At 33.6% G+C, this 15,076-nt stretch overlaps 1 protein-coding gene across 1 annotated transcript; it reads left to right on the forward strand.

The window, feature by feature from the left end:
* Positions 1-10,633: 10,633 nt before the first annotated feature.
* On the forward strand, positions 10,634-12,149 carry LOC147568403 (transcription termination factor MTERF8, chloroplastic-like). Its single transcript, XM_086670935.1, has one exon. It carries the CDS (start codon positions 10,768-10,770, stop codon positions 11,929-11,931), a length of 1,164 nt encoding a protein of 387 aa, XP_086527061.1. The 5' UTR covers positions 10,634-10,767; the 3' UTR covers positions 11,932-12,149.
* The last annotated feature ends 2,927 nt before the right edge of the window (positions 12,150-15,076 follow it).

Here is a 15,076-nt window from a genome sequence, read left to right on the forward strand (position 1 = left end):
TATTTTTTTTTGCTTCTCTTTTTGGGCTTAGGGTTTATGTTGGTCCACCAATTTTCTATATTTTTTGTAAGCAAAACCGTGTTATGTATGATGAAAAATACTTTTAGGGTCTGTTTGATACGTGTGAAAATCTAATGGGAAAATTGATTTTCGTACGAAAGTGGATTTTCTACTGTTTGATTGGCCAGTTGAGATATGAAAATCAATTTCTGACGGAAAATAAAGTGAGAAAATAGTCTAAAATATTTTCCCACCTTTTAGATGGGAAAGTTGATTTCTCACGTCTCAAGTTTCTCTCTTATTTTGGATATATTTTGTCTAATTTTTAAATCATACTTTTCATTTCATTTGTATTTTTCTTTCCAAGTTTCAGATTTCTTTCCAGATTTTCCTTTTTTCTCTTTACAATTTTTCTCTTAAAGTTTCGAATTTCTTACACTTTCAAGTCAGAAAGTATATGACATTTTGATATGTACATTATATTATGAAATTTACAATATATTTGAAAATGTACACATAATATAATCACTGAATCAATTTTGTTATATCATCATAATGCACAAGAAATTCGTAAGAATGTACAAGACATTTACAAATGTCAGGGCCGTGTGGTGGGGGGTGCGGGCCGTGCGCCCGCACAGGGCCCCCACCACACGGGCCCATTTGTTGCTCTTTTAAGGGTATAGGAGTAATTAGAGACCAGAATTCAGAAAGTTATCATCTAACCGTACCAGCTCGGTTGGTTTGATGTTTGCTTGCATACGCGGAGGTCATGAGTTCGAGAACAATTAGGGACAATTTGCATTCATTTTATTTAATAACACAATACTTATGCTCTTTTTCTCAGAGCACAGTACTTGGTGCTTTATGTTTTTTTTTCTTTTTCTTTTTTGAGATCACAATGCTTGTGTGGTTGTTAGTTGATTATGTCATATTCAATTTTAGTTTGGTTTTAATATCTTTTTAGTTCGTACATTCTTGCACATCAAATAAGTATTAATGGTTGCAAACAAATCTCGCTTCATCATTCTCTAGCATGTATCTCTTGTTCATCGACCTCGCCTCTCTTTCAAGTTTGTCGTAGGTCAAAATATAATGGACAATCGTACATTGAGAGGATGATAGTTCAATCTTTCTCGTATCTTACAAGACAATAACATTTGATTATTTCAAAAAGAAGTTTTCATGAATAGTGTTATGTCCTTATTCTCATAGTTTAGTTTTCATGTCTTAAACTTCAATTTATGAGAAAAAAAGACTCGTCGAAACAGACAAGTTTTACATGAATAGCGTTACGTCAATCATATATTAACATCATACATTGAGTTTGGATTCGTCAATGCTTCAATATTTTTTTTATAGCTAAATCATTTCAAAACAAAAATTTAAAGTAAAAGAAAATTTTCAACTCTCGTGTTTTTCATATAAAGGGGTCTCGTTTCAAGTTTGGCACCGGGCCCCTAAATGGTCAGGCACGGCCCTGACAAATGTCCTTTGCATAATATAATTTTTTAAGCGCGACACGATGCATAATATAACCTTTTTTTTCTGTACTTTACCTTCTTAACGTGCACATGAAATTTTGAAATGTACGAGACATTTTCCAATGTACTATAAATAAAATAATTTTTCTTTCACATAATCGTCTAAATGACGGAATATATACGATATTTATTGGACATTTATGTATGTTTGGTGCTTAATACAACTTTTTTCCATACTTTGCCTTCTTAACATGGACATAAAATTTTGAAATGCACGGGACATTTGCGAATGTACTATAGATAAAATAAATTTTTTTTCACATAATCATCGAAACGCGGGAATATATGATATTTACTGGACATTACAAATGTACGGTGCATAATATAACTTTTTCTATACTTTGCCTTCTTAACATGCATAGGAAATTTTGAAATGTACTGAACCTTTGCGGATGTACTATTAATAAAATAAATTTTCTTTCAAGTAATCATCTAAATGAGGGAATATATATGATAGTTACTGGACATTTAGGAATGTGCGGTGCATAATTTAAATTTTTTTCTATACTTTGCCTTCTCAACATGCACTGGAAATTTTGAAATGTACGGAACATTTGCGAATGTACTATAAAATAATTTTTCCTTCACATAATTATCTAAATGTGAGAATATATACGAACTGTAAATTTACGAATCTATGGTGCATAATATCACTTTTCTGTTTTCAAATTGTTTTCTAAACTTAACTGTTTTTTCTCACCAGTGCATAATATACTCAAATTTCAATTGAAGAACTATTTTGTCTTAGAAAAACCAGATCTTGAAAAATCCATCCTCATCTTTTTCTTGTTTTCATTGACCAAAAACTTGAATAATTACAAACCCACTGTGATTTCGAGGAACAAAAAGCAAACCCTCCAACTTCAGGCATAGACCTCACTTGATATGTTACTGCCAAATTTGTGTTATTCCCCTGATGAAATTGAATTAGTTGAAGAGAAGAAGAAGATGGAATTCAGCTTTGAAATTAAGTTATTTTAGAGAGAGAAAGTAAATCCTAAGGCCTTGAATCGAAGAAGAAGATGGAGTTCAACTTTGAAGAGGGGTTCAATTCGGTACAAGTTTCTGGTGTTGTTAATTGATCTTGAAATTGGTTGATCAACCTTCAATCAAGAAAGAAGAAATTAAGGCCTGGAATCTCCTAAAACTGAGTAAATCGATGGAGAGATTTTTGAGAGAAAAGAAGATGAGGTTTTGTTTTACTTCATAATTTGACTTAGAAACTGTTGTTCCTCTAGTTATGGGTCGAGTTCACTTTATCATGTCTTGTTTTGATTAAGATATAGTTTCGGTTGAAGTAGGGAACTTCCTTTCTCTAAGTTATAGAGAGATAGACAATAACCGAATTCTGACTTATCATTAATCCTTCTTTCGGATTATCCGAGATAGACAATAAGTATTTATGGAGTCGAGGCGAGAATAAATTCTCTTTCCTTAAGACATTTTACACCCCCCGTAACAGTACCAATAGTTAGGGTTTATACCTTTGGGATACAATGACTATCCTTTCAGAATTTAAGATGGTACTTCTATATTCTGAACGCGGGCGAGCCTTCGTAAATAATATGAGCTCTTGGAAGGAAGCGAATAGACACTTGAATATTATAGTTTCACTCAGATACTTCTCTCTTCAAAATTCCAGACACACCTGAATATTTCTAAAATCAGAATTATATTCCAGACACTCTAGAATATTGATTTAAAGAGAGAAGAGAAGAAGAGAATAGACAGAATTCACTCGGAGACTTCTTTCTTCAGACTTCGAGTTATACTAGAATAATTCTAAAATCAAAATTATATTCAAGACACACCAGAATACTGATTTTAGAAGAGAATAAAATAAGAGAATGAATTGGATTAAGAATGAAATGATTTTGGATTGTTTATATAGGAATTGAATAGGTACATGTGGCTTTTGGGGTCAATGGATATATCCATTCAAAATGGCGGACTCAACTTGAAATAATTGAACATTAGAGTCGGGCAATTTGGGGCGTTGGATTTCTCTCACAAACTCGGGTTAAACGCGGACCATTGGATTAATACCTAATGGTACCCAACAGACTACATCATCGATCGTTAGATGCGGATCTGGGAAGATCCCACCATGTGCCCAAAGTGGGTAAAACGCCAACCGTTGGATCTTGTCAGATCCAACACTCCTGGAGGAATCCCACCAACGTCTCGAAGGCACTCATGTGAAGCCGTTAGATCTTGTCCAATCTCTCGGAGTAAACGCGAGCCCTCCAGATGTGGACGTGCTCACTTCGCTTAAATGCCCCCAAATTGACTTGTCCAATTTGATTTTTTAGTCCCTGTTTCTACCAATTTTCGTTCAAGTTTTAAACTTGAATTTCTCATTCACCCGGAACCGGTTCGAGTGATTCTTGGCTCTAAGTTGAAGAGCTCGACGAAACGAACGCAATGACACATTTCGTTTCTAAGTTTGACGAGTCAGGTCGAGTCAAAATCGACTCCGATTCCAACAGAAACTGGTTTGGTGTTTCACAATTGTATACTTTTGTCAACAATTTCGAACCTAAGTCAAATCAGCTGAGAAGATGATGAGCAATAGGTTCAAAATGGAGAGATCTTAGAGAGAGAAAGTAAATCTCATAAATAAAATTGAGAGAGAAACTGAGAGAGAGAAATGTGAAAGAGAGTGAGAAACCGTTAATTAGAGAGAGAGAGGTGAAAAGGGTAAAAAAAAAAAAAGTAAAAAAGACACAATTGCCAAAGCACTTTTTTATACTTTGGATACCACAAAAGCTGAAATTTAGACCTGCTTTGTAATATGTTTCTTATTTAAGGACCCGACCCACAATCTTATGTATGACTTATGAGAAGACTAAATTAGAAATAAGGAGTCCCTTTTTGGACCCTTGGCTCATTTTCGGTTAAAACAAGTGAATTCTATGCTCTGTTTCTTCATAGGTCTTTACTCTCACACATGAGGTGGAGAGTTTGATTTCCAGTTAGACACTTTCTTTTTCTACTCATTATAGGGTTAATTTCACTTTAGACCCCATAATGGAACCTACTCATCAAAGCAACCCTTATGTTTTGACCAAATTCCAAATGGCTCTTGATATATATATATTTTTTTTGTCATTTTGGTGTTTTGTCCCACTTAGATCTGAATCCAGGATCTGTTCTTGTTTTGGACTAATTCGTCTTTGCGCTCGTGGATCAAATAAATATTTGTCCCGTGATCAAAACTACCCATCTTTTACTTCGGCTGGACACGCAGTAACAATTTAGTAAATTATTAAACTCCTCCTTACTTTCCATGGTACCGCACCCGAATTGACATACCAAAAAAATGCAAGTAAAAAAATGTCAATTTAAGAAATCGTTCAAACCCAATTAAGCTCATCCTCGAATAGTATTCATATTCCTTAATTTCTTTGATTCCCTTCCAAATTTGCTTTATATAATCCCCATCGATAAGAATTTCAAATATTTGTTACTTGGAATATATATTTCAAAAGTCTATCAATTAGGTAAATGTATTAATGCATTATCAGCTCTTTCCAAAAGAACCCAAGTCAATTATGTATATAGATTAGATAGATAAAGAGTAGGAGTGAGACTAGAGAGAGAAACTTATCCTTTGTAAAGTGAGAAGGATAATGGATATTGATATGCTATCAGTAATAATCTGCATCTCAATAGTAATAGGGCTAATTGTTTTATGTGTTAGAAAATGCAGTGGAAAACAGGGGAGCTCAGAACCAACAAAAAGAAAACGTTTTAGTGAAGTGATTACGGATGGAAACAGTGGTTGTGATGGAGGTGGTGGTTGTGATGGAGGTGGTGGTTGTGATGGAGGTGGTGCAAATTGCAGCTGATTCATGAGTAACAACAACAAATGAATTGAATGGTGGGAAGAAGGTTGTTTGAAAGCTTGGAAATTTAGTTTTTCCACAATTTTAATAGGTATATTTTTTTTATCTAAGTCTAGGAAATGTGGTTTTCCATTGATGTGGGTGGTCTAATGACACAAGGATTTGATGAGATTCTTGGGGTCTAATGGGTTTTCATGTTGGATTATATTTTTGTGAAGTGTTGATTTGCCAAAATTTGTACAAGATTATTACATCGTACTATAGGATATATAACCTGCTTTTACGATGTGACATTACATCACGAGGATGAACACAGCACATAAATTAATTTTTTTTAAAAGTCGTTAACGGGAAATGGTAATATAATATAAAAACCCTTAAAGGTTATGGTTTTATTCAGACACACATCAAATAATACTAGGAGTATATTATAATTCCCAAAATTAAGAAGGAAGTCTTTCATAGTTGAATGCACCCAGCTCTCTATTCACTGGAAAATTACATCATAGGAAAATCCTTGGTGATAACTTCATTTGCAAACAATTTTTTTTGCGGATTCTACCTCCACCATGATCTACATCAGAGCCAAAACCATCATCTTCATCTGTTTCTCTCTCCAAAAAGGTGGATAATCTTATGCTATCAGATACTCGATAGGACTTCTTATTTAATCATTTTTACCTATAATTAAGAACGTTATATTTCATTGAAAACCAAAATATTTTGTTAAGGATTCGTTTGATACATACGAAAAATAATTGATGTGAAAACTATTTTTCCTGATGAGAAATAAAACCACGTTCTTCTAACAAAAGTCATTTTCTCTGTTTAGTGTGGAGAGAGAGAAAACATGAATAGAACTTCCGAGAGCACCTGACTACTTTGTTGTCGGCACCCTTTTTTACATATATACGACCCCTACTCAGATAAGGTTGGGCGCCTTTAGAAATTCCAAAATCGATCACCACCATCACACCTCCATTGCCTAACCTTCAATTAGGGTTGATAAAAAGAAACATTGGCAACTCAACCAGATTAAGCAAAATCATTTCTTTTAATTGCTTGCCTATGCAATTCAAGAAAACCCTAATTTAAAATTTTGATGAGTTAATTTGTATCTTATGTATTTCTTTTATGTTATGAACCAGTAACTTCCTCCTATTTTCTCCACAGTTGTTGCGATCATTTACTTCGTTTTCCACCATGTTTCGGAGTTCTAATGGTCTCGTCAACCGAAGTCGAGCGAACAAAAAAGTTTTAGATCCAGATACATTCGAGGAGTATTACAGGATATCGACATGGACCAAACTCATTACTAATGATTTCATTCTCATCTTTGCTTCATGGACTAAACTCATCAAAATGTTGTTGTTTCATTGAGGAATGAGAGAGAGAGAGAGAGAGAGATAACGAAATAGTGTTTTTTCAAATGAGATGAAGAAAGTCATGGACGAATAAGAGAGAGAGTGAGTAAGAAAAGCAATTTCACACCTTTTTGGTTGGAAAATTTATCAACCCTTTTTTCCACTTTTTTTCCTGAGAAAACGACTTTTTCACTCTTTTGGTCCAAACAAATAGTTAAAACTCAACTTTTACGGGAAAATTGATTTTCCCAATTATTATCCCACGTTACAAACGGATACCAAGTTCATTATCCCGAACGGACCTTCAACAGAGAGAAAAGAAAAAAAAAAGTTAGAGAGGGGGACAGAGGAGAGAGAAAAAAATATTAATTTTTTTTAGGTTTGAAGGTCGCCTGCCGGAAAATTGACCGCCCGACGACTTTTGCCGGAGAAGACGATGAGGTGGCGAGAAGATGAGGTGGCAGAGAGAGGTGATGAGATAGAGGAGAGAGAAATGATGACTAGTTGAAGGTGTTATAACGAAATCTTATAAAGGGAGTCATCTGGGTATTTTTGATTAAGTAGGGGTCTAGGCAGGAAACCGGTCACAAAGTTAGGGGTTATTTGGGAAATAACCCTAAAAATAACAACTGATTTTACCATTATACATATGAAACAAACATAATGGTGTATGTGGTGAACAATTTATAACAAGTCAGGACAAAACATATTTTTTTGTAAGCAATTAGTCGTGTCTATAACATAAAAGTCAGCAAAGTCAGTCTTGTTAACAACATAACTGTATATACTGTCAAAGTTTGACTATAACAAGTCAGGTCAAACATAATTTTTTTTTTGTAAGTAACTGAAACATTAAAGTAAGAGAATTTCAGTAAAAGTAGTTAGCATATTCAGTCTTGTTAACAACATAATTGTATATGTTATAAACAGTTCATAACTTGTCATGACAAAACATGTGTTTGCTACAAATATGTAATTTGGTTCAATGAATGTCGTGATTTCTGTTGTAAATTATTTAAAAGACTTTCCTTTGCTCATAGGAACTTCATTAATGTTATGCGCAAATACGATTTTCTTACAGACAAACTAATAATGTTTCGTATTTATCATGTGTAGTTTAGAAAAGAATACGAGACAACAAGATAAGTGTTTGGCACATGTATGAGCTAACTAAACAAAATTAATATATATATATATATATATATATATATATATATATATATATATATATGTATATATTTTTTTTTTTTGTTGAAGAATATATATGTATATTGATAACAAAGGATAAGGACCAATTAAAAAAAAAGAGATAATGCCTTTAAACAAAAAGCAAATATCGAGACAAATCATAAAATTTGTAACTGTTCTCGAAAGAGATGTCCTTCGACCAAAGTGGCAATGCAGGCAATTTTTTTGATTGGACAATCGCTAAAGAAGATCCTCAAAATCTGACCGATTTAGGGATCGTAATGTTTAGCTAGAAAATAACTATGATCGTTGAATCACTGGGTGATTTGCGCCTAAATTCGTCAGAATCCTACATCAGGTTACACCAAAGAGTGTCGATTTGATCGGAAGATATGACTAGATGGATGAGACATATAAGTATGGATCAGATCCATAAATATGTCCAAAAGTCCATACGAAAAGATAGCAAAAGCCCGAGAAATAAGGATAATGGGTCGGGCAAAAGGCCCGACAAAAAGAGTGTCGGCCAAGGCATGGCCAACCATGCTATAGGGGCTTGCCAGGCCTAACCCAATAAGGGGCAGATCTGGCCGGCCGCCCTATTAGGGTTTCCCAGATGATTCACTCATGTGGGAATCCTAATCTGAATAGAATTCAAATATCTGTTTATGTGGCCATTAAGGAGTCCTTGTCCGAATGAGATTTTGACTTATAGGATTGTATTTAAGAGCCTCTTTAGAACATAAACAAGGTTTAAAAATTCTCAAAGAGATTTCTATCTTTACAACATAAAATAAAAAAAATAGTTCCCAACTATCTCTCTAGTTTAAAGAAGGAGTTTTTCATCTAACTGCTGGAAGTTTTAGCTCTTAAAAGGCGGGAGATAATCGATTGCTCGGGTGCCTCGAGTAGAGGAGTTACAATTGGAGCTCTTAGTCTTCGAGAAAGTAATCAGTTAATTCCGTGGGAATTATCGATTCAGGTAAACCTCTAAACCCCTTAGTTCATCTTTAGCTTATGCACGAGATCTTGGGGATAGTAGTGTTAAGCATTAGATGTTTAAGATTCTGCTTAGACCACTAAAAGACACCATAACGCAATAGTTCTTTATAGTAATTGTGTATCGGCCAAAAGTATCACGAAAAGCCTGGCTCCTCCAGGGAGTAGTTGACCTACATAACTAAATACGTAGCCCTAAGACTCGGATATTGGATGTTCATCGCTCTTTTGTGAATTAGTAGTTGCTTGATCTTTCTCCATTAGTATTTGAGTCGGGAAGTGTTAAAAATAAGTAACAATAAAAAAGAGCATTGTGAGCAAATAGAGTTATGTCAAAAACATGGATAATATGCAAATAACATACTTAAAAGTGTGTGCAACAAATACGTGAATGTTCAAACAACTAAACTCCACCCAGAAAAAATTTATTTGTTTGCTCTATGTAACATACAAATATCATGAAATCAGTTGTTGTGCTTCGAGAATGTGAGATAGTTCGATAAATAAAGTGGTACATGTTAAAATTTTAAATAAAAAAAACATCATGAAAACATATCAGGAAGAGCAATCCTTAACAAAAAAAAATATCAGGAAGAGCAAAAACAAAAAAGTACAAATATAATGTTTAATTGTTAAATGAGCATGTAAGTGTTTGCTTTAACCATGTATATTTATGTGATGAACTAAGACATTGTGTTGACAACGTGTAAGAGAATTCTCCCACAACAGTGATTTCTGTTTCGTTTTTTAGCAAAAACGTTCAAATACAAAAGGATGAGAGAGAAACACGAAAATAAAATAAAAAATATACTTTTTGTAATTTTTGAACAAAAACAAAATCATGTAACTCTTTAGACTTTGTTAGGAAATCAGATAGTGTGGAAGTAAAACTAAGAAAGTTCATAAGAATATTGAACCTCATAAGAATAACCTCATTAATAGAGTTTCAAATAACTAGATCTACATTTTAAATATGGGTTATTTCCCAAATAGCCCCCAACTTTGTGACCGGTTTCCTGTCTAGCCCCCACTTTATCAAAAATACCCAGATGGCCCCCTTTTTCAGAATCTGTTATAACCCCGTTAACTAGTCATCACCTCTCTCTGCCACATCATCATCTCACCACCTCATCATCTTCACCAGCGAAGGTCGGTCGGCGAAGAACAGACCAGATCTAGTCTGTTCTTGAAGAATAGGCATTTGTCGTAATACATCCATTTTGACCAACTATTCCTGTTCCATTATGTATTTCAACCTCATCCGAATCACTTTAGGAGGATAGCTCCTCATTTTCGATACATAGAGCCTGGCATAATTCTTATCTCTAAAGGGTGCTTAATTGATGTTGTTCGTGAAGAACAGACCAGACCTTGGTCTGTTCGTGAGGAACAGAACGGACCAAGATCTGGTTTGTTCTTCAAAACAGACCAGATCTAGGTCTTAAAAAAATTTTTTTTTTTTTTTTTCAGAGAGAGAGAGGAGAGAGAAATATATATTTTTCTTAATGTTTGAAGGTCGTCGGCCGGAAAATTGACCGGTGAAGATGATGAGGTGAGGTGGAGATTTTTTATTTTTCCCCCTAACAATTTACAAAATAAAATTGTCAAATAAAATTGACCAATTTTTGACCAAGTCTTCACACCTCGAAAACTATTTAGCTTTCCCCAAAGCGTTGGCCTACAAGAAGGGTGTGTGACTGTGTCATTGGTGTGTGCTCTTGAAACCCTAATTCCCAACTCCAAATCTGAACGAGGGCAGATTCAAAGTAAGCTCCATCCATCTCTCTGTCTCTTATATATATCTTTAATCTTTTTTTAACTTCAATGTTTCGATCACTTTTTCAAGTAAAGAATGTCATTAGTGAAAAACCTCATTCATCAACCCGTCTATATAATCTTCTTAGTAATCTTGTTCTTCTTGGAAACAATCAAAACCCTAAATTTCTTCTTCATACTAAAAAATGCAGCAACTCATCTTTTGTAGTTTCTTATTTGATGAAGTCTTGTGGATTATCAGAAGAAAAGGCAAAACATGTTTCTAAGAAAGTTCATTTTGAAACTTCATCTCAACCAGACTCAGTTCTTACCCTTTTTGAAAGTTATGGTTTCACCAAACCCCATATCTGCAAAATCATCACCAAGGTCCCTTGTTTACTCAAATCCAATCCTTTAAAAACCCTAAAACCCAAATTAGATTTTTTAAATTCTAAAGGACTTTCTGGGATTGACTTAGCAGATGCCATTTCTAGAGAACCAAATCTCTTGAGAAAAAACTTAGACAAAAAAATGATCCCTTGTTTTGATTTCCTCAAAACCATTCTTTCTTCTGACCAGAATGTCATTAGTGATATTAGAAGATCTTCATCTGTTCTTAGCCAAACAAGAATGGTTCCCAAAATCAAGCTTTTGAGAGATGAAGGTGTACCAGAATCAAATATTGCAAGGTTTCTGCTAACCAAACCAAGAGTATTATCAATTAGTCTTGTTAGATTCAAGGAAAATGTAGAAAAGGTTAAAGAAATGGGGTTTGATCCTTTGAAGTCTACATTTCTTATAGCTATTCGTGTATTAGCTTCAATGAGTAAATCTAATTGGGAAGCAAAATTGAATATTTATAGAAGATGGGGTTGGTCCGAAAATGACATTAAGACAGCTTTCGTGAAAAACCCACTTTTTATGCTAACATCTGAGAAGAAGATTATGGCGGCAATGGATTTTTTCGTCAATCAAATGGGTTATGATCCAGTTTCAATAGCTCAATCCTCACTTGCTATTTCATTTAGCTTGGAGAAGAATACTATCCCAAGATTTAGAGTTATTAGAGTTCTAATATCTAAAGGATTGATTGATAAAAATATTGGCATCATTAATATACTTCAGAAAACAGAGAAGTTGTTCATGGAAAAGTATGTGATCAAGTATGAGAAACAAATTCCTGAATTGTTGAAGATATACCAGCAGGGTCAGTTAGAATCTGATCAAAACTAGTCTGTGGTAATTGATTTCTAACAAATTTTCATAACCAAGTTCGTCTACTAAATAATTCGAATAGTTGTCGAACTTATAATGAAAAAATCATCGTAGAGGCCGGCAAATTACACCCTTTACTTCATGCTTTAGTAGTTGAAGCTCTTTAGTGCTAACAAATTTCTTCTCAATGAATGCTTGATACTAAGTACATCTTTATATATTTCTCTGATGGCTTATTTTGATGTTCGAACGTTTCTCTTTCAGTTATTTATCTCTCCTCCCCAATTCGTATTTAGGGGAAAAAGAGGAAGAAGATTATGAAACATTCCGTGGTCGACCAGTCACAACAAAATTTTGTGGCCGGTCACCACGAAAAGTTTCGTGGCTGACTAGACATAAAGCCCTCGAGGAGAGGTTCTCTTCCTCAGGGTCCCTTCATCTCTGACGAAAGGGGTTCTAGCGACCTTCGCCAGAGTTGTGTGAGAGGGAGAAATCGTGACATAGAGAAGGGTCCGTGAGTATATAGCCCAAAATAATGTTCAAAAAGGGTTTAGGGTCCAATCTTCTCAAAACATGGATTTTTAGTCCTTTTACTCTTTGGTCAAAAAAACCCTTACCATCTCTATTTTATTTCCAGTTATGTCCCCACTCTATTTACACGGGATTTCTAAATGTGGGGTCGAGCGAATCTTGGTAACGGTTAAATGAAACGTGATTTTTGGGTATTTCCGTTTATAACAAAATCTCTTAATCGACTTTCTCTCTCGTCAGTTGTACTGTTTAGGTAAAAATTACAACTTTCCCCAAATTGACGCTCCAAAATCCTAACGAGAAAATTGAATCGCCATCTTCCAGAAGGTAAGAAACTGGCTTTATTCTTCAACTTTTCTTAATCTTTCAAGATTCTGATTCAGTTGAAGAGGTATCATCGCCATTAAAACGAAAAGGTTTCTTGATTAGTTTGGGTTTCGAACCATCATCACTTTCAGGTGAAAATCTTTATAAAATCGAGTTTGGATGGTTATTTTTCATCATAAAGAAGTTTGTTTCAACGTTATGGTGAGGTTTTGGGTTGATTTTTATGGTTTTTTATGTTGTGACAGTTTCTGATGTTCAAAGCTTCGTCATAAATCAATTTTTAGAGATCTGTTTGATAAATTATGTTAATTTCTGTCTGGTATAACTTAAACTACTGTAAAGTATGTATAATTTATTCACAAGTATCCGTGATTTACCACAGGATTCGGTAATGTTTTATAAATAACCAATGATAACAGCAAAAATTTAAAAGTTTTTTATTGATCAAACCTTGTAATTTCTGATAGTGGTCATTTATATGAAGGAATTTATATTGTATACTGATATACAATAAGTATGTTTTACAATGGGATTTAATGATATACAACAAATTTTGATACACTAATGATAAAGTATAATTTTAAACGTTATATACCTGAATTGTAAATACGGTATTATGTATAATTTACAATAAATTATGCAAACTTTATGAAAAATAATGAGACATTTATCACAAATAATGAAATCATGTTTCATTTCCATGTCTTTCAATATGAACATAGAATCGCATTTCAATGGTGTCCATCCATGCACTATCCATTTGCAATCTTCAACAGGACACACAACAGTTACACGCTTAGAATCATTCTTTATGAATTTGAAATCATGACCGGTGTTGATGCTATATTGCCTAAGAGCATATCGAAAAGCTTTTGCACCTCAGGAAATAACTATCCTGGTTCTGTAAATATCTTATCCCAACCATCTGATTTCAGTTTGATTTCCTTATCTTGATTTGATGACTCTGCCTGGAACTCCAGCTGTGATAACAAAGTGAGATAGATTAATTCAAATAAATTATATATACAAGTATATTATTTGCAGTAAATTATATGAACATTTGAATAAATTATATGTACTTTACAGAAAAGTACAGAGGATTTACATATGTAAACCAAAGATGTTCTAATAATGAAACGAGAACTGTTTTGATATTAAAACATACATAATGTTTCATAAATTACGTATGATTTACACAAAATAATATAATGTTAATGTTATTCGTGAAAAATTTATTATTAAGTTAAGATATGGAGTTCACAAAGTCAAAATCATTAGGGGACGCAGATGTTTGCCTAATTTATATTAAACTACGATACTTTATGATAAAGTACAGGAACTTATAATTCTGTTACGATGAACCGTACAGACTAAACAAGATTCAAATCTCCAGAAGGATTGAAAACCGGATCTGAACAAAAAGTAAATTTCGTTGAGCTTAATCTACATATCTTTAGAGGATTGAATCTTTCTGTATTAAAAAGTCAAGTAAGATTCAGTAATGAATAGTTAATGCATCAAAACAACTATCATTCAATAGATCCTTAGAGAGAGAAAGAAAAATCATAGATTCATAACCATATGAATCCTAAACAATAAATAGAAGATTGTTTACCTGACTTTGATTAGCTGTAATGAAATTTTAACAATTCCTTTGCATTAATGGAAGATGTAGATTGTAAATCAACATCTTGATAAACTAAAACAAATTCAAAGAAAGTTATAATCATATGAATGTTTTACCTGATAAAGAATGGTGATTATGATTGCTGCAACTCAAAATGATTTTGTTTTAATGGAGTTTAATGGAGGATTTACGTTCGAAACAGATGATAGGAGAGGGAGTGAAACGATGATTATGAACTTTTTTGATTTCAGTTACAAAACTTGCTTATTATGATAAGATCACGATTGCTTAATATAAAACGTGATTGGAGAGAGAGAAAGTGAGATAAAAATGGAAAATATCTTAACGAATTGTGATCTTATAACTGTTTAGATATTTAAGAAAGGTTACTATGGGTATTAATAAATTATAATTATTCTAGGGATTTGTGATTGCTCTCTAGATTGAACCAAAAGGATTAGATATCTATTTCTAGGATTATTTTGGTTTTTATACCCTTTATGGGATTAGGGAGGACTAAAAGTCCTATTAGGGCCACTTTTTTGGGCCATACACCCAAAAATTCCATAGAGAAATGCCGAGTGAGAGAGAGAAAATTGACCTAGAGATATAAATAGTGAGAGATGGAGCAAGAAAAAAAGGGAGGAGAGAGAAATAGTGAGAGAGAGTGTAACAGTG

This window comes from Eschscholzia californica, unplaced genomic scaffold (assembly GCF_041429995.1).
Source record: "Eschscholzia californica isolate CP2 unplaced genomic scaffold, dmEscCali1.0.p SCAF_1, whole genome shotgun sequence".
In the NCBI taxonomy this organism is placed as follows: Eukaryota; Viridiplantae; Streptophyta; class Magnoliopsida; order Ranunculales; family Papaveraceae; genus Eschscholzia; species Eschscholzia californica.